The following is a 26,936-nucleotide window of genomic DNA, read 5'->3' on the forward strand; positions in this document are numbered from 1 at the left end:
CACCTGGTCTGTCCTACCTGTGGTGGGGGCCCAGGACACCGCCCCCTTGCCGACCGGAGCCCCGCCCTTCGAGAGGGAGAGCGGGAGCGGCCAAGGCCCGCCTCCACGCCGGGTCTGGCCAATCAGGAGCTGCGGTCTCAGACGTCGCGTTACGCGCGGCGCTGAGTCGGCCGAGGGGCTGAGGTACCGGCTCCCGGCTCGGACTTCGGGCTCTGGGCTCGGTGGCGCGGCCCCAGCAGGTTGGGAGGCCCGGCGGGCGGGCGGGCGGCGGCGCCCAGCGCCCCTCGCCAGGCCCGCTATGCAGGGCCCTGCCGGGAACTCGAGCCACTCACTGCCAGGAGGGCCGCCCTCCACAGTCGCGTCCGGAGCGGGCCGCTGCGAGAGCGGCGCGCTCATGCACAGTTTCGGCATCTTCCTGCAGGGGCTGCTCGGCGTCGTGGCCTTCAGCACGTTGATGCGTGAGTCTGGGACCCCCGCCCCTCCTGAGGCCTTGCGCCTCAAGCTTCTGGCCCACCGGCCTCAGGGAACCTCCTGTCTGAGGAGTTCAGGCCTTGGGCCCTTTGACGGAGGTTCCTGACTCGCGCGAGCCCAGGCTGGGCATTCCCAGACAACGGGGAGCTCTAACCCCAGACCCAGGGTCCTGAGTTCCTCACTTTATCGCGTCAGCCTCTAGTCAGGGGTCACTCCTGCTCCTCTCTTCACACCACGCACGCTTCTCTTCTGAGATGTCCCCCTGCAACCGTATCATCGCGAATTAAAGCTACCTCAATTGACAGCCTACGCCAGGACCCGCAGGTGGCATATTCCTTTCAGCCCCCTCTTCTCTTCTTAGCCTCCTCTTCACACTTTGAATCCGCATTCCCCAGTCTGATCCTGAGTTTTTTGTTTTTTCTTCACCTTTACGTCAGGATTTACTATCTCCCGTTTGCATGTAAATCCTATCCTGTCACCTTGCAATACCGGACTTGTTAGGTCTTGGCGTTCCGTTCCCGGTACTGCCTACCCCCTTTCCCCTTCTCCCTGAGCCTAATTTTCCGTTTCGGTTGGAGCAGGACCCACCCAGACTGCCTTCTTCCCCGCATCTCCTTTTTTCTCTCCTTTGCCTGAACGGGCTCACCTCTCTGTCCCAAGCTTTCCTAATCAAGTTGCATCTCAAGTCTCCCCTGGCTGTTCCCTTTCCCAGCCCACTTTTGTCTATGTTTCAAGTATTCTTCCTTTCTGTGAGACTTGGGCAACTTTAGAAACTTAATGGAGAAGCAGACTCAGAGGGTCTGAGGAGGTCTTAGAATTTCTGCGCTAAATCATCAGGGGCCCTTCCTGGAGCATTTCATGATGAGGAAGAAAGCCCCAAATAGGCCCTCTGGAAAACCAGAAGTTCCAGCTTGTTGTCCTGTGTACCACTGGTGACGGCTTATGTTTCCTTAGTGCACGTCCTTCCTTTTATTAAAGTGATAGGAGGCCTGGTTCCCCTGTGATTGCATTTCAGGGAAGGGAAGAGTTATAACTATTTTTTACAGAGGTGTTAATTCCAAAATGACATCTCAAAACTTCCCCACTGTACTCACGTGGGCAGAATGGGAAGTTCCTGCAAAAACTATGCTCCTTGGCATCTGGGAAGGAGCCTGCAGCCGTGTGTGTCTTGTAGAGTCCAGTTGCTGGAGTTGCAGCTTTGCTTGTTTATGATGCAGGCCTTCCTTATTTGGGTGAATTCTTCCAGGCGTTAAGTAACCCTGAAGAGGCTGTTCTTGGACACTACTTTTTTTCTGGTTGCCTGACCTTCATAAGTCTAGCAGCAAGTCCTGGACTGTATATGTTTGCTACATTTTCTCTCCTTTTCAATCTCTAGTTGCCTTGCTATATTTTCCCTGCTGAACAAATACCCACTTGTTCCCACAGTAATAATATGTGACGACTTAGCCAAAATCAGCTGCTGACTTGAGTGCATGAACTGTATGTGTGTGTGTTCGAGACTTTGTGTGTGTGTCTGCGCTCCTCTCCCCACGTCTCTCCTCCAGCTGGACTTCTTTTCTGTCTAAAGGAACTCCAGGCTTAGGTTTGTTCCCTAACCTAAGATTTCTTAGCATAGCCTTGGCTGTTTTCATGGGTTTGATTGATACTAATGGCCCGACTTATTCCCTGGGGTTTGATACTTGTGATTCAGAGAGGGAAATGTGATTATGACAGGGCACAGTTGCTCACAGCTGAGAAGTGTGCCAGGTTGAAAGTTCAGAGTGACAGTGCTGGCCCTTTGAGTCTTCAGGGACACAAACACTTCTGTACTTAATATTCAGTGTGAGCACAAGTGCAAATCTCACTGTGGTTGGTATATTCCAAATGCAAAGGCAGGACTAGAAGTAGGGTTTTTTTTGCTCAGTGTAAGCTAGACATGGAGGAACTTTGTGGCAGTGGGTAGTAGGTCTTGGGACAATGATGAGTAGGGGTGATGGGGAGAAGAGTTGAAAAGGCTCGAGCTATGACTGCCCAGGACACAGGCATGGTCATGAATCGAGAGCCTTTTTCCCCCCACCGAGAAACAGACAGCAGGCCAAGGAGAGTCCCACTGGCCAGGACCAGTCCAGAGAAGTACTTTTCTTCTCTTTTAAACTTGTTGGTTCTAATCAAGTAGAACTGTAGGGCTTTTCCATTTTGCAGAGCTGGTAAGAGGAGAAGTCATTTAGAAGCTGCTTTACATTTTGAAATGAACTTTGCTGGGGAAAAGGAAGGGGAAAGAGTTGGTCTCAAGGAAGTTCTTCTGCTTGGGTTTGGCTGTCTTCCTGGTCACAGGACCTGTTCCTCAATCTGGCACAGCTGCTGTCAGGAGTGCCAGGCTCCCACTACAAGACTGCTCATCTTGTAACCCTTTGAGGGAGGTCTGGGTTTGTTGAGATGACGCCACTTCATTCTTTATCAATTTCATTCTTAGTTTCTTAAGCATATTTCATCTCTCTTTTTTGGAGGGAGGGGGGCACCATTCAGCATGTGGGATCCTAGTTACCTGAACAGGGATGAAACCTGTGCCCTCTGCAGTGAAAGGGCAGAGTTCCAACCACTGGACCATCCAGGAAGTCCCCAAGCAAATTTTTAATACCAGTCGTCTCTCTTGAGCAGTGAAACTGACAGCCCCTGTCCTCTTTGGATTCCAGTCGTTTTCCTTCCAGTGCTTTCCTCCTGTGTGGTGAACTCAGACACTTCTGACAACTTCCCAGTTTTGAGGGCTGGCGCTCTTCTGTATTCCTGTTGGATCAGCTATGTTCTATAGGATGGACCCATTTCTCTGCTAGACAGGCCATATACAGTATGGTTGCCTGGCCTTTGTAAGTCTTGCAACAAATCTTGGACTGTATATTTTTGCTACTTTTTCTCTCCTTTTCAGTCTCTAGTTGCCTTGTTGCAACATTTTCAATCCCTTCACATCCTGACTTCAGTGAACCGTCAGACCACTGTTTCTGTGTTTGTTTTTCTATCCCCCACATCACTTTTTTTTCTCCATTTACAGCTTGCTGTGTTTTTTACCTGAAGGAACACCCTCTTATATCTCAAGAGAGGATTTTTGATTCTCATGGGGATTTCTCATCCTGATGCTTGGCTCACTGTGTAGGGCTTTTCAGACGTCTCAGGCCAGGCAGTTGGGAGTTGATGTGATAGTTGATATGTATAGCTGATTCTTTAAGCTACGTAAACATACAAGCCACCATCCACAGGCATGTGCCAGCGTCAGCATCCCCTTGTTCAGGTGGTGAGCTTTCCAGAGGCTTCAGCTAAGGTACCTTCTGTGTGCAAGGAAAGCCCAACAAACTTAGAGACAAGCTTTTATAGGGCCTTCCCCCTCTGGGTTTTCTGAAGTGTTTCTGAAATGCATTGGGTGTAGAAGTAGAAGGAATTGCTTTAAACGAGGGACCTTTGCCATGCTCTACCTGCCGAGCAGTTCCTCTTGTTTTGGTGACTTTATCTGTGGTCTGTGATTCAATTAAGTCACAGCCGAGCAGAGCTGAGCAGTTCTGGGGCTGCCTTCTGTGTTCCAGCCCAAGCGAGTGGCCCAGCCATCAGCCAAAGGTCATTATTGACCAATGTGTATGTTGGCGCTAGGATTATTTACTCTCAGGACCTGTAAATGCAAAGCACACTCAACCCTCCTTCACCGTGCACCATCAGAATCCTGGCTGAAGTGTAGACAGGATTGCCCTTTTAACAAAAGCATTTATAGAGTTTGGATAAACCTACATTCTTATTTTCATGTGACAGATTTTGGCACTAGCCAGTTAGGAGAAGGTGTCAGTGTTTTATGAGAACACTGCTCACATTGAGAAATGATAGCTTTTTTCCTGAGGTCCAAAGTAACATCACAGACTAGTCTACCCAGCTTTGAAATCTTGATCTCACATAAAAGTCCCTGCTATTTTGTCAAGCAGTGAGCTGGCCCCCCTGAGTGTTCTGTATAGATATATGCATGTTGGGACAGCCTTTCCTGGGATCACCCCTCCCCACCTCTTTCCAATATTTATCTTAAAAAATGTCAAATATACGGAAAAGACAATAATACAGTGAATGCATATCTGCCCCCCACCTAGATTCAGAAATTGTTCACCTTTTGCCACATTTACTTTATCTCTTTATACGTTTTTGGGAAGAATGGGGTGATACATTTAAAGATAACTTGCAGCCAGCATCACACTTTATCCCTAAAAACTTCAGTTGAGTCTCCTAAAAATAAGGACAGTTGCCTTCATAACCACAGTTTCATGATCACACCTATGAAAATTTATAACCCTGCAAGATCATCTATTATCCAGTCTGTATTCACACAAACACACAAAATTCCTCCATTGTCACAGGTCTCTTATAGCTGGGATTTTTGCAAAAACTCTGACCTGATCAAGATCCACACATTGCATCTGATTATGTTTTGGGTTGTTTTTTTTTTTTTTTTTAATATTCATTTATTTGGCTGCCGGCTTAGTTGCTCCAAGGCATGTAGAATCTTAGTTCCCTTACCAGGGATTGAACCCATGTCCCTTGCATTGCAAGGTGGATTCTTAACCACTTGACCACCAGTGAAGTCCCTGGTTATGATTTTAAGTCACTTTTAGGCTGAAAGAATCTCCCCTACACGTGCATGTGTGCACACACACAAACACAGAGTTTTCCGTTGTTGTTGTTTACTGACATTGCCTTTGGAAGAGTCCTGGCCAGTTGTTGTGTATGGCGCCCCATCTTCTGGAGTTGTCTGGGTGTTACCTCGTTGAGGTGTTTGGGTGGTTTCCTGGACCCCTGTGTTTCCTGAGTTTGGTGTTATGGAGCCATTAGATTGCGATGACTTTTCTTTATAGCAAGAACACTGTGTGAGCAGTGCTGTGTGCTTCATGTTACATGGCACCAGGTGACACATGACATCAGGCTATCCCATGGTTAGTGACAAGGTCAGTTACTGGGCATAGAGGGCGTGTGTCTAGCTTCCTCCTTTGTAGGGTACATTGTCCCCTTTGCAGTTAGTATATTATCTCTATGGTGGTAACTCTTAGAGATCTTGTGAATATCCTGTTCCCTGGTCACTTCACTTCTGGTAAAATAATGAAATTCAGTGATGGCTGGAATGGACCTGGAGCTCATGTGTGAAGGTGCCATCTCTGGGCCTGTCACCCAACACGCTCTAGATAATATCGCTCTCTGTCCCCCCTCCCCCACACCTGGAGTGCCAGCCAAGGCACAGGAAGAGCATTCTGTCACAGGCTGGTATTATATCCAAGGGGGAAAAAACGTGTGGCCAACATTAGCATGGAGGAAGATGAGGGGTTCTTTTGGGGGGGGGGTCATTATTTTTAGGAAGTTTTTGGTTTTCTAAATGCTGATTCATCTGGTAGCATTTATCAATAATGGTGATCTCCTTTTTAAAAATTATTTATTTATTTGTGGCCGTGCTGGGTCTGCGTTGCTGTGTGGGCTTTTCTGTAGTTGCAGGAAGCAGGGGTTATTCTAGTTGTGGTGCTTAGGCTTCTCATTGCCGTGGCTTCTCTTGTTGCAGAGCCTGGGCTCTAGGGAGCATGGGCTTCAGTCATTGTGACACATGGGCTCAATAGTTTCGGCTCCCGGACTCTGGAGCACAGGCTCAGTAGTTGTGGCACACCAGCTTAGTTGCTCCGAGGTATGTATGATCTTCCCAGATGTGGGATCCAGCCCGTGTTCCCTGCCTTGACAGGCATATTCTTTACCATTGAGCCACCAGGGAAGCCCTATTCCTTTATTTATAATGAAACTTTACCAATTTGGAATAAATTCAGGGCCAAAGGGAGTTGTCTGAATTAGGGGATAATCTGAGTTGTAATGAAATGGATCTTTTTAGCCTTTTAAATACCTCTGTTTTTCATGTTGTCCTATAGGGGATTGTCAAGCTTCTACTGCTTTAATGAGCTGTTTAAAATCCTTTGCATTTAGTATTCCATGAAGTCTTCTGTTGAAGAAATTTTACAAATGGTTAAAAATAGCAGGATCCCTGGCTCTGGAATCCGTCTGACCTGGCTTTCATGCCTGCCTCTGCCACATACTGCCCTTGAAGTGAAAAAGTGAAAGTGGCTTAGTCTTGTCCGACTCTTTGCTACCCCATGGACTGTACATTCCATGGAATTCTCCAGGCCAGGATACTGGAGTGGGTAGCCTTTCCCCTGTCCAGGGGATCTTCCCAAACCAGGGATTGAACCCAGATCTCCCACGTTGCAGGCAGATTCTTTACCAGCTGAGCCACAGGGGAAGCCTAAGAATACTGGAGTGGGTAGCCTATCCCTTCTGCAGCGGTCTTTCCCAACCCAGGAGTCAAACTGGGGTCTCCCGCATTGCAGGTGGAGTCTTTACCAACTGAGCTACCAGGGAACCTTGTGGCTTAGCTGGTAAAGAATCCGCCTGCAGTGAGGGAGACCTGGGTTTGATCCCTGGAATCTCCTCTCTGCAGGATTCTCTTCTTTTAGTCTGTCTTTATGGGCTTCCCTGATAGCTCAGTTGGTAAAGAATCCGCCTGCAATGCAGGAGACCTGGGTTCGATCCCTGAGTTGGGAAGATCCCCGGAGAAGGGAAAGGCTACCCACTCGAGTATTCTGGCCTGGGTTGCAAAGAGTTGGACATGACTGAGTGACTCATTTTCACTGCCCTTGAGCAGCCCACATATATCTTGAAGCTTTGGTTTCTTCCCCAGCAAGATGGGATGGATGATTTTTCTGGGACTGTGGGGATTAGAAAGAGTGTGTGTAAGGAAGCTGGATCGGTGTCAGGCACTGTTGGGTCCTTCATAGTGGGACGGGGTGTCATAATCCTCATTGTTATTACAGTGTTCTCATTCAGAGTTCAGTTAAGAACATCTCACAAGTGCTGAAGTAATTTGTTTTCTGAATCAGGTTAAACAATTTCCTTTCTGTCTTGTTTACTCAACATCTTTACCTTTAGCCCTCTTTTAAACGGTGTGAAGTCAGGTTAGCCAAAAAGTTCATTCAGGTTTTCCTGTAAAAGCATACAGAAAAACCTGAACAAACTTTTAGTAGTAAAACCTGAACGAACCAGTAGTAAAAAATTGTAACCCAGCCAGCACAGTGACTGCTCATTCCAAGTTAGCGTGCATCCAGACCGGGTAGCTTTGGTATAAGTAATAATCTCCTTCCTTCTTTTCTTGAGTTTTTGCCTGCAGAGTCTCACGTGGGCTGTGAGTGGGCAATGGGTGGACTGGGGCAGCCCATTTACAGGTGACAAGGTCAGAGTTCCTGACTTCATCGCCCAGGTCTTGTGGTAGCAGGTGGTGGCGCTGGCCGCTGGAGCCTGCATTTCTGCAGTTGGTTCTTTGCTGAGTCCCTAGTGTGCTATCTTTTGTGCTCAGCTCTTGATGTGCTGCACGGGAACCTTGGTTGTTTTTCCTTTGCAACCAAGGAGAGTGAGCAGGTGTAGTGTGTAGCACTGGGCTCCTGTCCATAGGTGCAGAGCTGAGATGTGAGCCAGGTCCCTCAGGCCCCAGTAGTTCTCAGCCACTTCCCCTGCCCTCTTTACACAGGCACGCTTCTGATTACTCTCTTTCCCTGTCTACTTCACCTCATTCTTTTTTCCTGTTGGGATAATTCCGAGTTTCTTTCTTAATAATTCTTCTTAATGTCCAGAGTATTATATGGAACTTCAGACGGTTGTGGCTGTTGATAACATTAAGCATGTAAATTTGAAATGACCTACCAGTCCTTTCATGTATGTTTGAGTTACATCTTAGGTTTGCTTTTCTGGCCTGGGCCTTTGTGAAGGGTTTTCCTCGCTGTGCTGGGATGATGAGCCCACCCTGGGACCAGGGTCTAGTGTCTGAGGCACAGCCTCCTGGGGCCCCAGGGGAGGCATACATGAGTCCATTCTGTGACTGGTGAGGAGGGATTTCCAGGGCCGTTGGTGATTTCAGGTAACCTCAAGTTTTCACAGAATTTGTTTTCCTGGTGCTGTATGACTATAGGGAGACTAGTTAGTAATCCTAAGAGTTGGAGATGACCCTTAAAAGTTATCCTTTTCTTCATGTGTGTGTAGAAGTGGTCTGTACACCTGTTTTAGTTCATGCCACTGCTCAGAAGTTATCTATCTAACCCAGGGTTTTTCAACTTGACACCACTGACATCTTGTGCCAGGTAATTCTTGGTTTGGGGGGCTGGCCTCTGCATTGTAGGATGTTTAACAGCATCTCCAGCCTCAATACACTGGATGCCAGTAGCTCCCCCACCGCCACCCCACTGACCCTTGGGGTTGAGATTGCCCCTGTTAAGAACTACATTTGTTCAGTTTGTGGACTACTCAGCAGACTCTCTGTGGGCCCTAGTAGAATGGATCTGTTAAATAAAGACCTGGGTGCCAGGCATGTTGTTGGTTGCTGCCTTGACAAAGAAGAGCTGAGACCTAGTCCTCTGTCCCTGAGGGGCTCACAGCTGGAGTGGACTGCAGGAGCCCTGGTTGGTCATCCCAGTGCAGTGTGAAGAGGGCTGCTGACATTTGAACAGACTTGAGGGATGAGAGCTTCTGCCAGGAGACCTTGGGAAGTGACCCTGAGGAAGACCTGCTTGGTCCCAACACTGGAGGTGAAGGAGATGTGAGGGGCTCTGGATCCAGAGGGAATGGTGAGAACAAGGTCCAGATAGGAGATCATGGGCATGGCCATCGGTTCTGGAGGCTGGAGATAGTGGGGGCAGAGGCTCCCAGAAAAAGAGGCAGTGTGTTTGGAGGAGAGCTGCCTTTTTTTTCCATTTTCAGGCCTATTTTCTACAGCTTACACTTAAAAAGGGTGGTGAATTAAATCACTGGGTGGCAAGTCAGGTTCTGCATTTACCTCAGGCTCCTTCTGGATTGTTTCTTTGAGAACCTTTAGAGCAGTTTCATCACATTCCTTTTAGATCTCATGGGGTCTCCCCAGGGAAGGTCTGCTCTTTGTGTCTTTGGGGCTGTAGGAGAAGAAACAGGACCCAGTGACCTTCTCCCACCCCTGTGTCCTATTGGCAGTGCCTCCTGAGGTAGCTGTTATGATGATGTGGGCAGACCTGCTGGGCCTGCTCGGTGCCAGGCATCGTGAATTAATCCAGTTAGTCCTCACAGTCATCTTGAGAGGTGGGTGTTGATATTGTCTCCATCTCATAGGTAAGGAAACTGAGTCACCGGGAGGTTAAGTAACCTGCCCAAGGTCACATAGCCTGTGAGTGGTAGAGGCAGGCCGTGTGGCTCTGGAGACACTGCTTTCACCTAATAAGGGAAACAGTTCCTTATTGGTAACTGGCTTCTGTAGACTGTCCACTGCACTCCACACAGATAGACACAGTGGAGACGCTTCACCCCTGGATTTTTGGTTCAGGCTCAGTTGTGGACAGCTGTCAGGTGTGGTCTCAGAGACCCAGAGGGTAGGCCAATCCTGGGAACTTGTAGCCCCTCTGAGTGAGGCCCCAGGCTGTGGTGATGTTAGGCTTTGCTAACGAACCTCTCCTATGAGTTTCCATCCTCAGTACATGCTGGAACTCCTGCACTAGTGCAGTGGGATTGCCAGCCCCTGAAATCACCTGCTTGCCTATTAGGAAAAGGCTTCTCACCAGAGTTACTGTAGCCCCGTCGATGCAACACGGCCTCCCCTGTGTTTCCTTTGATTTAGAGCATGCTCTTCATTCTAAAGGGTGTCTTGCTATAGTCGGGTTCCACTCAAGCTGCTTTTCTGGTGGAGGAGGCAGGAGCTGGCGAGGCTCGGCATCCCCCAGGGTGTGGTGTCACTTAGGGCCTCGGGGGAGGAAGGGTTGCTCAGGTGGCTGGGTTGCTCACCTAGCGTTTTCTTGGCTCTAAAATTGCTTTTAAAGACTTGATGTTGAGCGTTTGTGGCTTTTGCTATTAACAACAAGTGATAGGTGTCAAGAACTCTAATGCCTTTTCTCTATTTTTCTCTCTCATGGACCAAGTTGTATGCACAGTCAGTTGGGACACATGTGTTTTTCACATGTTCACCTTCCTCAAAATGCTTTACCCCCCCACCTCCCAGTCCCAGCTTATATTCTAGTCCATGGACTTATCCAACCTCTTAGCTCATCAATGTTCTTCACAGGCTTTTCTGTTTTCTTAGAAGTTTTTCCCTTAATAACATGAAAATGACATAGAGAGATGAGGTGGTCACAACACTTGGATTAAATGACAGAAGCCAGGCTGCAGTCCTGCAGGAAGAGATGAACCTTGACAGCGTACACGTACCTCTTGCCAACCCCACACGCACTGGGAGCGTCTTGGCCCAGGCAGGCTCAGAGCATGAGCACAGGTTTTCTATCTGGGTAGCAAGTTTGGGCCTAAAGTATTTGTAAGTGGCTCCATCGAGGTCACGCATGGAGTGGAGACTCACTCACTCATTGCTCCCTTGAATGCCTTGCAGCACAAATGTGCTGCTCCTGCCTGCTGTGCCTTTGCTTCTGTGGTTTCCAGGTAGCAGTCTTGAGGACCGCAGATCTGCTGTTTCCAGCTCTGCTGCCCCCTCTGGCTGGTGTCCTGAAGACACAGTGTAGGGAGACGTAAACGGATGTGTTTTTTTCTGGCAAGAGGCCTGCTTTTATAATTTTGTCCCCAAATTCTCTGTGAGACATCTCATCAGTTACTAGCAAAAGAAAATTCCAATTCTGTTACCTGAAATTAGAGTAAACAGGAATGTTCAATTGCCCCTCAGTTGGCTTAGCAGATTATATACTGATTTGTTTTTCTCAATGTGTGTTTAGGTAAATAATTTGCTAATATGCCAAATAGGTCAGATTCTCCGAGGAAATGTCCAACAAGCACTGTAGTCTTGCTAAGGACCTGCCTGAGTTCAAGGGCCACTGCTGCGGATGGAATAGTGTCCTGCGTGCAGCTGTTTTATAGTTCTCCCAGCAATGGAGCTTCTCAGGCCCGGCCAGCATGGACGTGGATCAGGCTGAATTTTGGTCTGTGGTGATGTGAGGTGTGAGGGTGAGGAGAGCTGGGGCCAGGGGCCACTGTCTGACCCTGTTCAAAGTAGGTGAACCATTGAACCATACCAGGAACTCCTGGAGTCTTGCTCCCACTGGCCATGGCTGCCAGTGGTGGTATACAGTGGGTCCTCCTTTGCCTGGGACTAAGGTAACACCTTGAAGGACAGCCAGGCTCCTGGACCTGTTTCCCCATCTTTGTTTTCTGAGCTCTTCCTGTGCTGCAGACATTCCAGCCGTCACTGTCTGCACTGTAGTCCAGGCCAAGGAGCACAGCCGTGATACCAAACACTGGGCTGCAGCAAGATGCCACCTGCTGCTCTTCTCTCAGCCCCCACACCTGCCAGACCCGGTCCTGCCTCCTCCCCTTACCCACAGTCCTCTTTCCCCTAAATGCTTTTCTCCTTCCTCCCACCTTGCCACGTTCTCTGCATCTTCTAATAGGTGCTCCCTGACCTTAGCCCATACTGCTCTCCTTTGAAGTTGCAGGACATAAGTCTGTACTGTACATGTTAGGTCTTTGCGTGGCACTAGCTGGCCTGGACTGACTTGGCTGCCAAGCCGGTGCTGGTGCCCTGGCCGGGTGCTCAAGGCCAAGGTGGAAACTTGTTCCCTACTGGGAATCTGGTCAGAGAGAGAGCTAGGAGGTGGGGAGACTGAGATTTTTTTCTTCTCTAATCACCGCATGGTTCAGAATGCATTTTCTAAGAAAAACACAGATGTTCTCTTTTAGAATTGTGGTACAATTTGTCAATGCTGGAGAAATGTAACATTAGTATGCTATTACCAATTCACAGTCCATATTCAGATTTTATAAATTGCCTGAATACTGTCTTTATAGCTATTTTTCCCTGGTCCAGAGTCATACTTTGGATTCAGTTGTCACATCTCTTTAGTCTGGAATCATTCCTTAGCCTTTCTTTATCTTCTTAGCCTTGGTACTTTTGAGGAGTACAGGCCAGTGACTTTATAGAATGGCCTAGATTATGTTTGTATGATGTTTTCTCATGATTACATCCAGGTTATGTGTTTTTTGGAGAGAATATTCCCCAAGGATTGCTGTGACTTCCTCAGTGTATCAGACCCTCTGGCACCTGATGCTGCTTTATCCCAGCATTGGAACAAGCCAACACCTGACACCTTGGGTGAGGTGGTTCCTCCAGATCTCTCCACTGTGAAGGTAACATTTTCCCCTTGTAAATTAAGTAAACTGTGGCGAGATACTTTGAGACCATGTAAATATAGGGTCTATTTTCAGTCTTTCTTGTAAAGCCTCCCCTGGGTGGGAGGTAAGAGCCATAGGCTCTGAAGGTGCTTTGGCCAGTTAGAGGTCTGGTGATAATACTGAGTCACATTTATAGGTTGTTCATTATGTGCCAAGCCCTAGTACATGCCTTACTCATTTTCTTCTCACATTAACCACACGAGGTGGGTACTTACGTATGCCCTATTTTATACCTGGAGAAACTAGTGAATTACCTAACGATAAGGCAGTCACATAGGTAGTGTACTGGAATTCAGACCTGGTGGGTCTTACTCCAGCGGTGGGGCTTCCCACTGTGAGTGTGTGGTGTTCACATGCAGTTCGTGGCACAGGGACACTGCTCCTCCAGCCTCTGGGCTTCCCATGTCTTCTGTGTGTGGAGTTCTTCAACACCATTTGGTTCTCATTGTCCCTCATCGGCTTCCCTGAGAGCATCATTGCAGTTATTTTTTTCTAGGCATGATAGATGGACCAGGAAAAAGCCAAAGGCTTTTCATCTTGAGATTGGAATCCAGGAGGGCATATCATTGAAGCCAGAGGAATCTTTCCTATGTGGATAAATTTAACACTTGAGCTGTGCAAGAGTGGATGAAAAGGCTTTTGCCAGTGAGGGGACCACCAGTATAGAACTCGTCCTATTTTTTTTGTAAGCAATCAGAAAACAGACCAAAATACTATATAAAACAACTGTTTGCAGAAATTGGACATCAGGTAGCTCAGGAGCCATGAGGGAAAGAAAATACTGAAGTGAACTTTCTGGTTCTCCCCCTCAGCTTTCTCTTGGAGGCAGTTTCCAGGTCTCGAAGTAGTGAGGAACAACCTGAACAGAGTCCAGCAGCCTTGCTGAGTTGAGAAAATAAAGTTGAGGAAGCCAGAGCAGCTGGAATTTTCAGGGACAATATGGAGAAAAAAGAGCTACATAGAGGAAAAACTCAAGACATTTGTTCAGAGGTCTCCATAAGTCCTTTTCTGTTGATAGATGTTAATCTGTGTGTGCACAGGTGAAAATTCAAAGGCAGAGCAAGGAACTGCTGAGACACTATGAGCCGGACTATTTAAGACAGTTCAATTCAGTTGCTCAGTCATGTCCAACTCTTTTCAACGCCATGAACCGTAGCACGCCAGGCCTCCCTGTCCTTCACCAACTCCTGGAGTCCACCCAAACCCATGTCCATCGAGTTGGTGATGTCATCCAACCATCTTATCCTCTGTCATCCCCTTCTCCTCCTGCCCTCAGTCTTTCCCAGCATCAGGGTCTTTTCAAATGAGTCAGCTCTCCGCATCAGGTGGCCAAAGTATTGGAGTTTCAGCTTCAACATCAGTCCTTCCAGTGATCACCCAGGACTGATCTCCCCCAGGATGGACTGGTTGGATCTCCTTGCAGTCCAAGGGACTCTCAAGAGTCTTCTCCAACACCACAGTTCAAAAGCATCAATTTTTTGGTGCTCAGCTTTCTTTATAGTCCAAATCTCACATCCATACATGACCACTGGAAAAACCATAGCCTTGACTAGATGGACCTTTGTTGGCAAAGTAATGTCTCTGCTTTTTAATATGCTGTCTAGGTTGGTCATAACTTTCCTTCCAAGGAGTAAGTGTCTTTTAATTTCATGGCTGCAGTCACCATCTGCAGTGATTTTGGAGCCTAGAAAAATAAAGTCAGCCACTATTTCCACTGTTTCCCCATCTATCTGCCATGAAGTGATGGGACCAGATGCCATGATCTTAGTTTTCTGAATGTTGAGTTTTGAGCCAATATTTTCACTCTCCTCTTTCACTTTCATCAAGAGGCTCTTTAGTTCTTCACTTTCTGCCATAAGGGTGATGTCATCTGCATATCTGAGGTTATTGATATTTCTCCAGGAAATCTTGATTCCAGCTTGTGCTTCATCCAGTCCAGCATTTCTCATGATGTACTCTGCATATAAGTTAAATAAGCAAAGTGACAGTATACAGCCTTGACGTTCTCCTTTTCCTTTTTGGAACCAGTCTGTTGTTCCATGTCCAGCTCTAACTGTTGCTTCCTGACCTGCATACAGGTTTCTCAAGAGGCAGGTCAGGTGGTATTCCCATGTCTTTCACAATTTTCCACAGTTTATTGTGATCCACACAGTCAAAGGCTTTGGTGTAGTTAATAAAGCAGAAATAGATGTTTTTCTGGAACTCTCTTGCTTTTTCAACGATCCAGCAGATGTTGGCAATTTGATCTCTGGTTCCTCTGGCTTTTCTAAACCCAGCTTGAACATCTGAAAGTTCGCAGTTCACGTATTGCTGAAGCCTGGCCTGGAGTATTTTCAGCATTACTTTACTAGCGTGTGAGATGCGTGCAATTGTGCAGTAGTTTGAGCATTCTTTGGGATTGCCTTTCTTTGGAATTGGAATGAAAACTGACCTTTTCCAGTCCTGGGGCCACTGCTGAGTTTTCCAAATTTGCTGGCATACTGAGTGCAGCACTTTCATAGCGTCATCTTGTAGGATTTGAAATAGCTCAACTGGAATTCCATCACCTCTACTAGCTTTGTTCGTAGTGATGCTTCCTAAGGCCCATTTGACTTCACATTCCAGGATGTCTGGCTCTGGGTGAGTGATCACACCATCGTGATTATCTGGGTCGTGAAGATCTTTTTTGTACAGTTCTGTGTATTCTTGCCACCTCTTCTTAATATCTTCCGCTTCTGTTAGATACCTACCATTTCAGTCCTTTATTGTGCCCATCTTTGCATGAAATGTTCCCTTGGTATCTCTAATTTTTTGAAGAGATCTCTAGACTTTCCCATACTATTGTTTTCCTTTTATTTCTTTGCATTGATCACCGAGGAAGGCTTTCTTATCTCTCCTTGCTATTCTTTGGAACTCTGCATTCAAATGGGTATATCTTTCCTTTTCTCCTTTGCTTTTCACTTCCCTTCTTTTCACAGCTATTTGAAAGACCTTCTCAGACAGCCATTTTGCTTTTTTGCATTTCTTTTTCTTGGGGATGGTGTTGATTCCTGTCTCCTGTACAGTGTCACAAACCTCCATCCATAGTTCATCAGGCACTCTGTCTATCAGATCTAGCCCCTTAAATCTATTTCTCACTTCCACTGTATAATCATAAAGGATTTGATTTAGGTCATACCTGAATGGTCTTGTGGAGGAGGTTTTTCTTTCCAGTTAAGAGTGAGAGACGTTGTTGAACCCTGGGGGCATTCAGTAGAGACCTCAAAAAAATCATGCCCTATCTAGCCCTAGAGATAGGGTACATGGCTTAAAAACAAGCCGTGATACCATATACAAAAACTGAGTAGAAATACATCACAGATCTAGATGTATTGTAGAAGTGAAAACTATAGCACATCTAGAAAAAAACGTAAGAGAAAGTCTTTGTGACCTTGGGATAGGGAGAGAGGGAGGAGAATGGCTGGTAGGTGGAGTCATCAGAACATACTGTACTTATGGATTTAGTTTGCCATCTTATATGGGTGCTGCTTGTAGTGCCCCAAAATAGGTACAGCAATGAAATCAAAGGTCACTGATCACAAGTCACCGTAATAAATATAATAATAATTTTAAAATATGAAATATCAATAGAATTACCAAAATGTGGCACAGAAACATGAAGTGAGGAAATCTTGGAAAAATGGCACCGATAGACTTGTTCGACACAGGGTTGCCACATACCTTCAGTTTGTAAAGAACGTAGTATCTGTACAACGAGATCTGCTCATATTCTTGTTTGCCTCACCTTTAGCAAGCCAGCCTGTTTGCTTGTTGCTTGCATTTTAACTGGTAGGAAATTGGAGCTTCTGCATTCCACACAGATTGTTGATACAGGATGAATTTCAGACTAATTTGCTATATAATGAGCCTTTGAGTTATGTGTGGGAGTCAAATAGGGGCTAATCTTTTACATGGAGCCTGCTCATCCTGTGCAGGTGACTTTCTACATGTTTTCAGACTTCTCAGCCCTTTTTTTGTAAGGAGGCAGTTGATGGATCTTTCTTTTTCTCCCTCTTTTAAAAAGGGGCTGTTATCTCAATGCTAAGTGAAAGGAAGTGCTCAAATTCTAGCTTGTATATAGTACAGAGCTTTGTTCCATAGAGTCTTTGTATAGAATTTTTGCTCACTGCCCTGAGCACTCAGTCTCTCCCAAGCCACCTGCCCTTCCCTTGCCCCTAGAAGGTACTTGGCCACAGTTGGCACTTTCCTGATTCTTGGGTCACATTGTTTTGTCATTTCCTCAGCAAGTGAGTGGGTTCTGTGCTAACATACCCACATCAGAGGCCAGCCTCTAGCTCTTCTTGCACAGGGTCAGGTGTGGTGAGACACCTAGCTCAGTCTCCTGCTGGTAGCTTGGTTGAGGAGCAAGCCCAGAGGGACCATGTTCCCAGCACTATTGTTGGGCTGAGTCTGAGGACAGGTAGCCAGGCCCAAACTGGGCCCTGTACTGTGCTCCCGTTTTTCCCGAGGTCTCATAAATTGTGCCTAGCCTTTCTGATCAGGAACTGGTGTTGGTAGGCCTATTTCAAGTTAGAAATTGTATGATCAAGGCATGTTGATTCTCTGGGGTTGGTTTATGTTCATTCTAGACATCTAGAGATGCCAGAGAATGTACAGACTACCATACATTTGTGCTCATTTTGCATGCTAGTAAGGCTGTGCTCAAAATCCTTCAAGTTAGACTTCAGTAGTACACAAACCAAGAACTTCCAGATGGGGTTTAGAAAAGGCAGAGGAACCAGAGATCAAATTGCCAACATTCGGTGGATCATAGAGAAAGCACAGGAAATACAGAAAAACATCTACTTCTGCTTCATTGACTGTGCTAAAGCCTTTGACTGTGTGGATCACAACAAAATGTAGAAAATTCTAAAAGAGATGGGAATACCAGACCACTTTACCTGTCTCCTAAGAAACTTGTATGCAGGTCAAGAAGCAACAGAACCGGACATGGAATAATGGTTGGGTTGCAAATTGGGAAAGGAGTATGTCAAGGCTGTATATTGTCACCCTGTTTTTTTGACTTATAGGCAGAGCACATCATGCGAAATGCTGGGCTGCATGATGCAGAAGCTGGAATCAAGATTGCCAGGAGAAATATCAACAACCTCAGATATGCAGATAATACCACTTTAATGGCAGAAAGCAAAGAGGAACTGAAGAGCCTCCTGATGGGGGTGATAGAGAAGAGTGAAAAAGCTGGCTTAAAACTCAGCATTCAAAAAACTAAGATCATGGCATCCAGACCCATCACTTCATGGCAAATAGATGGGGAAAAAGTGGAAGCAGTGACAGATTTTATTTTCTTGGGTTCCGAAATCACTGCAGACCATGACTGCAGCCTTGAAATTAAAAGATGCTTGTTCCTTGGAAGGAAAGCTATGACAAACTTAGACAGCATATTAAGCAGAGGTAGCATAAAAAGCAGAGACATCACTTTGCCAACAAAGGTCTGTGTAGTCAAAGCTATGGTTTTTCCAGCAGTCATGTATGGATGTGAGAGCTGGATCATAAAGAAGACTGAGGGCTGAAGAACTGATGCCTTCAAATTGTGGTGCTGGAGAAGACTCGTGAGAGTCCCTTGGACAGCAAGATCAAACCAGTCAATCCAATTGATTTCCTGAATATTCATTGGAAGGACTGATGCTGAAGCTAAAGCTCTAATACTTTGGCCATCTGATGGGAAGAGCTGACTCATTGGAAAAGACCCTGATGCTGGGAAAGATAGAGGGAAGGAGGAGAAGGGGTTGACAGAGGATGAGATGGTTGGATGGCATCACCAACTCAATGAACATGAGTTTGAGCAAACTCCAGGAGCTAGTGAAAGAGAAGCCTGGCATGCTGCAATGCCAGGGCAATGAGTCAGACACGACTAAATAACTGAACAACAACAACTTTGATCCACACCTGCCTTTCCTAGGGTGGCCTGGAGCTCCCTGTCCTGAGGGTTTTGGATACTGATGTCTCTAGCGTACACACTAGCATACACACTTCTCATTTATCATGCCATCCTCTTACCCAGGCCACCTGTTGTTCCAAAGTGGGGAAGAGGTGAAGATAGCTGTGAGAGGAACCCAAGGTTCCTGAAGCATCTGTCAGACTACTCCAGATGGGATTCGTGCTGCCAGCCAAGGAGGACTTACAGATATGTTAGTTCAAAGGGGATGGATGAATTCTCTATTTATGGTCCCAAGGCTCCTTGGATTCAGGTTATTATTTTAAAGTTAAGGCTTCCTCAGCTGCTCTCTGCTTCTCTGACACCTGATTCCCAGACTTTGGGACTAAGAAGATGAACTCTGTTGCTTCTATTCTGCTCAGACTCTTGTTTTTAAACAACATGTGTTGTTGAAAAAGAGAAAATTCCGTGCCAGCTGCGCTGAGTTGAGAAGCTAGGGAAAAGGTCTTCAGCGTTGGTTTATAACTGTGGTATCAAGAGAAGAGCTGACCTTTTATTAATTTCTCTGCTCAGGTTGCTTATCAGTTCACTTCCATCAATAAAGTTAGAAGGTGTACCCCAGAGCCTTCCCAGAGGAGAGTCCTCTGCTGGGTAAATGTGTGATGCTGTCACAAAGCGGTGCTGCCTCTCACTTGCCTGGGCGTTCCGAACCTCTCTGGTCTATGAACATTCCTTCCTAACTGTGCCACTTGGTGCTGACAGCCAGGGAGCACAGAGTCTGGAGTAGCAGCAGGCGGAGTGGGTGGAGGGCCGTGGGGATGGTGGAGGGATGTTGCACACACTGGGGGACCTGGGGCTTCCCGGCTCCCGGCTCTAGCTGCTGGGGCTGTGCTGTGGGAGGCCGAGCAGTGGCAGGAGCAGCCGACGCTGGACAGTGCTTGTCAGAGGCCTGTTGTGGCCTCTCTGTACCAACAAACTTTGCCAGCCAGTCTCAGTTTCCACCTGCATTAAGACTTGAGTTGACTTCTTAACTGTAAGCCTTGAAATTTTGGATAATGCGTGTATTATAAATATATGCACTATTAGCTACTGTCAGTATAGAACAGAGTTCTTAAACAATTTTTCTTGAACTTAAATTTTCTGAGCAAACTCTTTTGGAAGCTGTTCTTGACTTGTTAATGCTGTCTAGATTACACATAGAGGTTTGCGTTTTGCAAGCTTTGCATTTAATACCAAGGAGCCAAGCCCAGTCAGTCCTGATGCTGGAGCTTGTTTTGTGGGGGTACAGGTCAGCACTGGCCTGGATTCTGGACCTGATAGCCTCTTGTCGCCTGTGAGACTTCAGCAAGTTCCTTAACTGCGCTGAAATTCAGTTTCTTTATCTAAAACATAGGATAATACTGTCCTTCCAGGATAGATGTGAGAGGTGGTTCAGTTGGCATAGCCTGCACCTTCAGTCCCTGGTGGCTCAGATGGTAAAGCATCTGCTTGCAATGTAGGAGACCCGGGTTCGATCCCTGGGTTGGAAAGATCCCCTGGAGAAGGAAATGGCAACCCACTCCAATATTCTTGCCTGGAAAATTCCATGGATGGAGGCGCCTGGTATGCTACAGTCCATAGGGTCGCAAAGAGTTGGACATGACCGAGTGACTTCACTTTCTTTTCAGTATTCTGACGATGACCATGATGACACCATTCCTGATGAGGCTTTCCCAGAAAGACTTGTAGCAACGCACATGAATAAGCTGCACATGTACAGTTTAGGAGACGAGGCTGTTTTTCTTCAAAGATGAGATGAGGTTTGGTTGGAGACCCTTTTGTGTGTAAACCTGCCCTGGACCAATTGCCCTCACATAGCTTCCAAATTGTTCACAGGGGCTGCTGGATGAGGGAGGTGGGGGCCAAGTGGCCCCTTCACCACTGCTAGGGAATGGCACTGAGTGTATATGACCTGCAGAAGGCCAGAGGGCAAGTGGAGTCATCTTTATGAGTGAAACAGTACACTGGGCTTTTCCTCCTAGTGAGATTCTTGAAGTTGAATGAGCCAGGTCCTCAGCTTCTGTGTTTAACTCTCCATGAGTAAATGTGTAGCTGTACCTGTACCTTCTCCTTCCAGGCTCAAAATGTGAACACAGCATCCCTATATACCCATTATATGCTCTGTTCTCTGCCAGGTTTGGACCACCCTAAGCAGCTGGAATCATTTTGGAGCCTTGGATTACAAGGATGAAAACCCACTCTGTAGTCTGCAGCTCATCACTGAGCAGTGGGGCAAGCAGGTGTCTCCTCCAACTGTCAGAGGCAGTGGTGAGACAACTTTCCATGCCAACAATGATGGGCCAACCGTCATCTTCCCTGGTGGGACTGGACCCAGGCTGCAGATGTTCCCTCTGAGAAACTCTGACTCTGGGACCACACCTTTTTCTGTTTGATTAGCCATGAAGTGCAGTTCTTTTAATGCAGTCAAAAGCCTCTTCTCCAGCACAATCAGGATTGCTATTCATTGGTTAGTTTTTAAAAGGCAGGGAATCTGGGAAATCCTATAAATTGTAAACATATACGATAAACATTTTATTTTAACTTAGGCGTATAAGCATCAGGTGTGAGGGGAGCCCTGGCCTGGCTCACAGGACCACAGTGACACATATCATCCACCAGGGATGATAAATAGTGCAGTAGTGACCTTGCCCCTGGTTGAAGTGGACTAAATGGACTGAAGTGACATATTTCCCATCTCTAGTGAGTCCTGCCAGCTGCAAGCTTTTCTGTCAGAAGGAAATTTTCTGAATGAGTTAGGTTTGAGGAAGGCTATAAATTACCTAATATGCAAAATTGTATTATTGTTTTTAAATTATTGTTATTGGTAACAAGCTTTTTTCTCAGTTAATTGTTTTTAGACTTTTTTTATTTTCTTATCACAAAGTAATACATGTTCTTTGTAGACAAGAGAATAGTATGGAAATTTGTAGCATCAAAAACAAGTTACCTAAAATTCCATCCTCGAGAAAGCTACCCATGGTAACGGTTTATTATACGCATTCAAATTTCTATATGTACATATCATTTTAAAATAAAAATAGGCTCACATGACACATTGCTATTATGGTGACTGCTTTTCCCCCCCAGACTTCTCTGTCCTTCACCATCTCCTGGGGTTTGTTCAAACTCATATTCACTGAGTCAGTGATGCCATCTGACCATCTTTATCCTCTGTCACCCCCTTCTCCTCCAGCCCTTAGTGTTTCCCAGCATCAGGGTCTTTTCCATTGAGTCCGCTCTTTGCATCAGATGGCCAAAGTATTGGAGCTTGAGCTTCAATCCTTCCAATGAGTATGCAGGATTAATTTCCTTTGGCATTGACTGGTTGGATCTCCTTGCTGTTTAAGGGACTCTCAAGGGTCTTCTCCAATACCACAGTTCAAAAGCATTAATTCTTCGGCACTCAGCTGTCTTTATGATCCAGTTCTCACATCCATACATGACTGCTGAAAAAAACGATAGCTTTGACTATGGAAACCTTTGTCGGCAAAGTGATGCCTCTGCTTTCTAATACACTGTCTAGGTTTGTCATAGCTTTTCTTCCAAGAAGCAAGCATCTTTTAATTTCATGGCTGTAGTCATGGTCCACAGTGATTTTTCAGCCCAAGAAAAAAAATCTGTCACTGCTTCCACTTTTTGCCCATCTATTTGCCATGAAATGATGGGTCTGGATGCCATGATCTTAGTTTTTTGAATGCTGAGTTTTAAGCCAGCTTTTTCACTCTTCTCTATCACCCCCATCAGGAGGCTCTTCAGTTCCTCTTTGCTTTCTGCCATTAGAGTGGTATCATCTGCATATCTGAGGTTGTTGATATTTCTCCTGGCAATCTTGATTCCAGCTTCTGCATCATGCAGCCCAGTATTTCGCATGATGTGCTCTGCATATAAGTCAAAAAAACAGGGTGACAATATACAGCCTTGACATACTCCTTTCCCAATTTGCAACCCAACCATTATTCCATGTCCGGTTCTGTTGCTTCTTGACCTGCATACAAGTTTCTTAGGAAACAGGTAAAGTGGTCTGGTATTCCCATCTCTTTTAGAATTTTCTACATTTTGTTGTGATCCACACAGTCAAAGGCTTTAGCACAGTCAATGAAGCACAAGTAGATTTTCTGTATTTCCTGTGCTTTCTCTATGATCCACCGAATGTTGGCAATTTGATCTCTGGTTCCTCTGCCTTTTCTAAACCCCATCTGGAAGTTCTTGGTTTGTGTACTACTGAAGTCTAACTTGAAGGATTTTGAGCACAGCCTTACTAGCATGCAAAATGAGCACAAATGTATGGTAGTCTGTACATTCTCTGGCATCTCTAGATGTCTAGAATGAACATAAACCAACCCCAGAGAATCAACATGCCTTGATCATACAATTTCTAACTTGAAATAGGCCTACCAACACCAGTTCCTGATCAGAAAGGCTAGGCACAATTTATGAGACCTCAGGAAAAATGGAGGCATAGTACAGGGCCCAGTTGTTGAAGCCTAGCTTGAAGGATTTTGAGCATTATCTTGCTTGCATGTGAAATGAGTGCAATTATGCAGTAGCTTGAACGTTCTTTGGTGTTGCCCTTCTTTGGGATTGGAATGAAGACCGACCTTTTCCAGCCCTGTGGTCACTGCTGAGTTTTCCAAATTTGCTGACATATTGAGTGCAGCACTTTCACAGCATCATCTTTTAGGATTAGAAATAGCTCAGCTGGAATTCTGTCACCTCCACTAGAAACTATTGTGGTGTGATTTACATAGCATAAAATTCATCCATTGCAAGTGTACCATCTCTGCCTCACTTTTTTAACCATTGTATTCCATTGTATAACTTACATGTAACCCCTCGCCTAGTGATAGACATTTACCACTTAAGTTTTACACTCTTGCAGACAAAACGGCAATTTTTGCACAGAGTTTTGGATATTTGTGTGAGTGTAGCTATAAAAGAAAATCCTAGAAATGTATTTTCTGGGCTACAGTGTATAAATATTGAAAATCAAAGCAGAAAATTACCAAAACATCTGCTGTAACTTTATAAGTGATCTGTGAATTGATAGGAAGAAAATGACACACATCTTTGTCCACCAGGAGATTAAATGAAGTTCATAAACGTACTTGGCCAAGAAATCCAGTTAGCAGTGCAGTCACAGCGAATCTCTGATTTCCCTGGACCTGGAGGAACCCCAGCTCCCCAGGGACGCTGGCTCACAGAGTAGAGTCCTTCTAGGAGAACCCATTCCTGTATTCTTGGGGCTTCTGTCAGTGTTCAGAGGGAACTCGCACTGCCCATCAAGCCCTCATTAGGCATATTTATAGGTCTGCAGCTCCTCCTGCTTCTGACATCACACTCAGCATCCTGGAGGCCTCTTCATTCACCTCCAGCAGCTTCTCTAATATCTCTGCCTCTAGCATCCTTGGTCCCGGGAGGCTGGTCACTGTGACCCTTCTGACATGCATTTAATGATCATGGGGACCAGGATCACAGATCCACTTCCCCACATTTCCCTAGTGGTTGTACCGTTTACTTTACTTTTTCTGCTCTTTAACTGAGTGACTGTGTCCTAATATTCTCACTAAATGTTTTAATCTTTGCTAATTGGGGCAAGAATAATTAATTTGCATTTTTAAATCAGCCTTATTGGGTTGCATATCTTCTTGTGGGCTTATCAGCCTTTGGGCATTTCTTTCCATCCAGTGGTCCCCTGCGGAACTCTCCCACCCCTGCCGAGATCATCAGCATTAGCAGATGGCGCAGCCACCCTAATCCCAGGGAAGCTGTGCTTCTGATGAGGCCCCATGTTTAGAAGGTTAAGCATTTTTATTTGCTAGATAGTTTATTTTCTTCTCTCTCAGCCTTTGGCAGAACCACTGCGTGGGAGGATTAGAGGTAGATAGCTTAGAACCTAGGCTTTGTCTGTCCAGTAAGAGTCCTTACAAAAAGTGTTCATGAGCACTTAAACTGATTTCAAACCCGGAGTGCCTGGTTCTTGCGTCTAAGACCAAATATGAGGCCTTGACGGGCCGGTTCATCCTGCCTCGTGGTTAGTTAGAAGGAAGAAAGCTTAGGGGTAGTGTCCTCTGGCAGTCTTGCTGGCAGATTACTTTGTCCAAAGCCAAAGAAAAAGCTTAGCAATTTTGGTCCTGTTTCAGGATTAATGGTTTATAAACTAGTCCTCTGGAAGGACTCATTGTGCAAATTCTTGGAACTTACTGAATTAAAAATAGATACCTGAAAAAAAAAAATAGATACCTGAACAGCCCTCAATAACTATGTCTTAAGTGACAGACTAGATGAATTCCTTTGTTCAACAAATATTGTGTAGCAGCCTGTTGGGAGCCAGGCACCCTCTTGGGTGCTAGGAGTGTGAGGATAAACAGAGCAGAAGGTCCTGGTCTTAAAGAGCTTACTTTCTAGTGGGGAGAAAAAACAATAGTCAGGAAAACACCTAAGAATGTCTGAGATGAGAACTGTGAGTAATGTGAAGAGAATGGAACCGGAAAATGAGATTGAAGGATGGGGGCAATACAGGAAATGCACATCTCAGATAAGATGATCAACAGGGGCTTCCGAGAAGGTGACCTGGAAACTGGGAAAAGAGGGGCCTGGCACTTGGCCAACAGGGAGCAAACTGGGAAAAGAGAGTTCCAGACATTTTGAAAATGCAGCTGTGGCAGGATGGAGCCTGGTGAGCGTGGTATGTAGTGAGAAGGCCAGAATGGCCAGAGGGGATGAGGGGAGGAGGTCAGGGAGGCAGGTGTAGCCATGAGTCATGTGTTCCCTGGGCCTTGAGAAGGAGCCTCTGTTTTATTCTTCTGCTGTGGGAAGGCTTTGTGTTTGTTTTGTTGTTTTTAAAATTCTTTTAAAGTACACAGCTCTAAGGTATAAAGTTTGACTTTTGACAGATTTGTTTGCCATGGGAGTTTTAGGTGAAGAGTGGCATAATTTTATGTTTATGTTTAATTATATATTTTTTTGAGACTTCCACAGAGAGCTCTGTGGAGGATGGATAGATGGATGGATGGATGGATGGATAGATGGATGGATGGACAGACAGACCAGCAAACAATAGTCTTTTTTTTTAATTAATTAATTTATTGTCTGCATGTAATCTTGTTTTGGCATGTGTGATCTTCAATCTTTGTTGCAGCTTGTGGGATCTTTAGCTGCGGCATGTGGGATCTAGTTCCCCCACCAGGAATTGAACTGGGGCCCCTTGTTGCTCAAGTGCAGAGTCCCAGCCACTGGATCACCAGGGAAGTCCCTGCAATAGTCTTATTATGGAAAATAGTGTGACTCTCAAGTGGGACATATAGAAAGAGCCATTGCCGGTGGCCTTTGGAGCTGCTGCTCTGCCATCTGTGTCCCAGGTAAAGGCTGGGAGGTAGGGCAGGAGTGGTGGGTGTGAAACCCACAGCCATGGGCCGGTTAATTTTGGCTCAAGCCTGCAGGCTCTGCAGGTCCTCAGCAGCATTTGCACTGGTTTCTGCTCTGACAAGGTGTTCACTGGTCTTAGTGATCAGGTCCAGCCTGGGTTCTCCTGAGTGGGCCCAGCTGACTCAACCGCCTCTCTGTGAATCATGTGATTGAAGGGGTGATGGGGTTCACCCCGGGGGTGTGATTTCTGAGGGCTGTTAAAAAGGTCTTTTTTCAAAGATATCTTTTCCATCAACCTGAAATTCCACCCCTAAAATATCTGTATTTTGAGTATATGAGGGCACCCACAAGTTACTCCCTATATGATGGGAGGCAGCAGAAGTTGACTGTACTGCTTCCCCCAGGGACAGTGGAAGGAGTGGGGTGTAAAGCAGGTAAGCCTAAAGGTTTCTTGGGGACTGAGAGAGACCCAGGACCTGAGGCCCTATGTTCCGAGTAGACAGATCGGGGAGGGGCTGCACAGAGGCCCCGCGAGCCTGCTGTGGGAAGGGGGCAGCGGCCCTCGGGGATCACTGGAAAGACACTCAGCCCCCTTGCCCTCCCATCTCCTGACAGTGGTTCTGGGTGAGAGGAGGCAAGTTCATCAGAGGCCTCTCACTCTGTGGGGGGAGCACCCCCAGCTGAACTCTGACCCAGCTCTCCTCACTGCAGCCGCCTTCTCAGCCAGCCCTCGGGGCAGAAGCACTGACCCGCTCTTCCTCCTGAGTCACAGCGTGATGACAGGGGTGTCATTCCATGGCGCTTCCTGAATCAGTCAGCGATGTGTCAATTCAAATTCTTTCCTCACTCTGACTCTAGAAGAAATTCTGCAGCAGTCCCTAGTTGATTTCACGGTGCATTTCCCATCTTTAGCCAAGAGCAGTGTGAGATGTCTTGACAA

At 46.2% G+C, this 26,936-nt stretch overlaps 1 protein-coding gene across 1 annotated transcript in view; it reads left to right on the forward strand.

Moving 5' to 3' along the window:
* The first annotated feature begins 221 nt into the window (after positions 1-221).
* STIMATE (STIM activating enhancer) overlaps positions 222-26,936 on the forward strand; it is a 55,390-nt gene continuing 28,675 nt past the window's right edge. The window contains exon 1 of the mRNA XM_061128374.1: positions 222-458. Within this exon, the coding sequence (XP_060984357.1) occupies positions 299-458 (160 nt within the window). The 5' untranslated portion in view covers positions 222-298. The remainder of the gene's footprint in view (positions 459-26,936) is intronic.

Source organism: Dama dama, chromosome 24, assembly GCF_033118175.1.
Source record: "Dama dama isolate Ldn47 chromosome 24, ASM3311817v1, whole genome shotgun sequence".
NCBI lineage: Eukaryota > Metazoa > Chordata > Mammalia > Artiodactyla > Cervidae > Dama > Dama dama.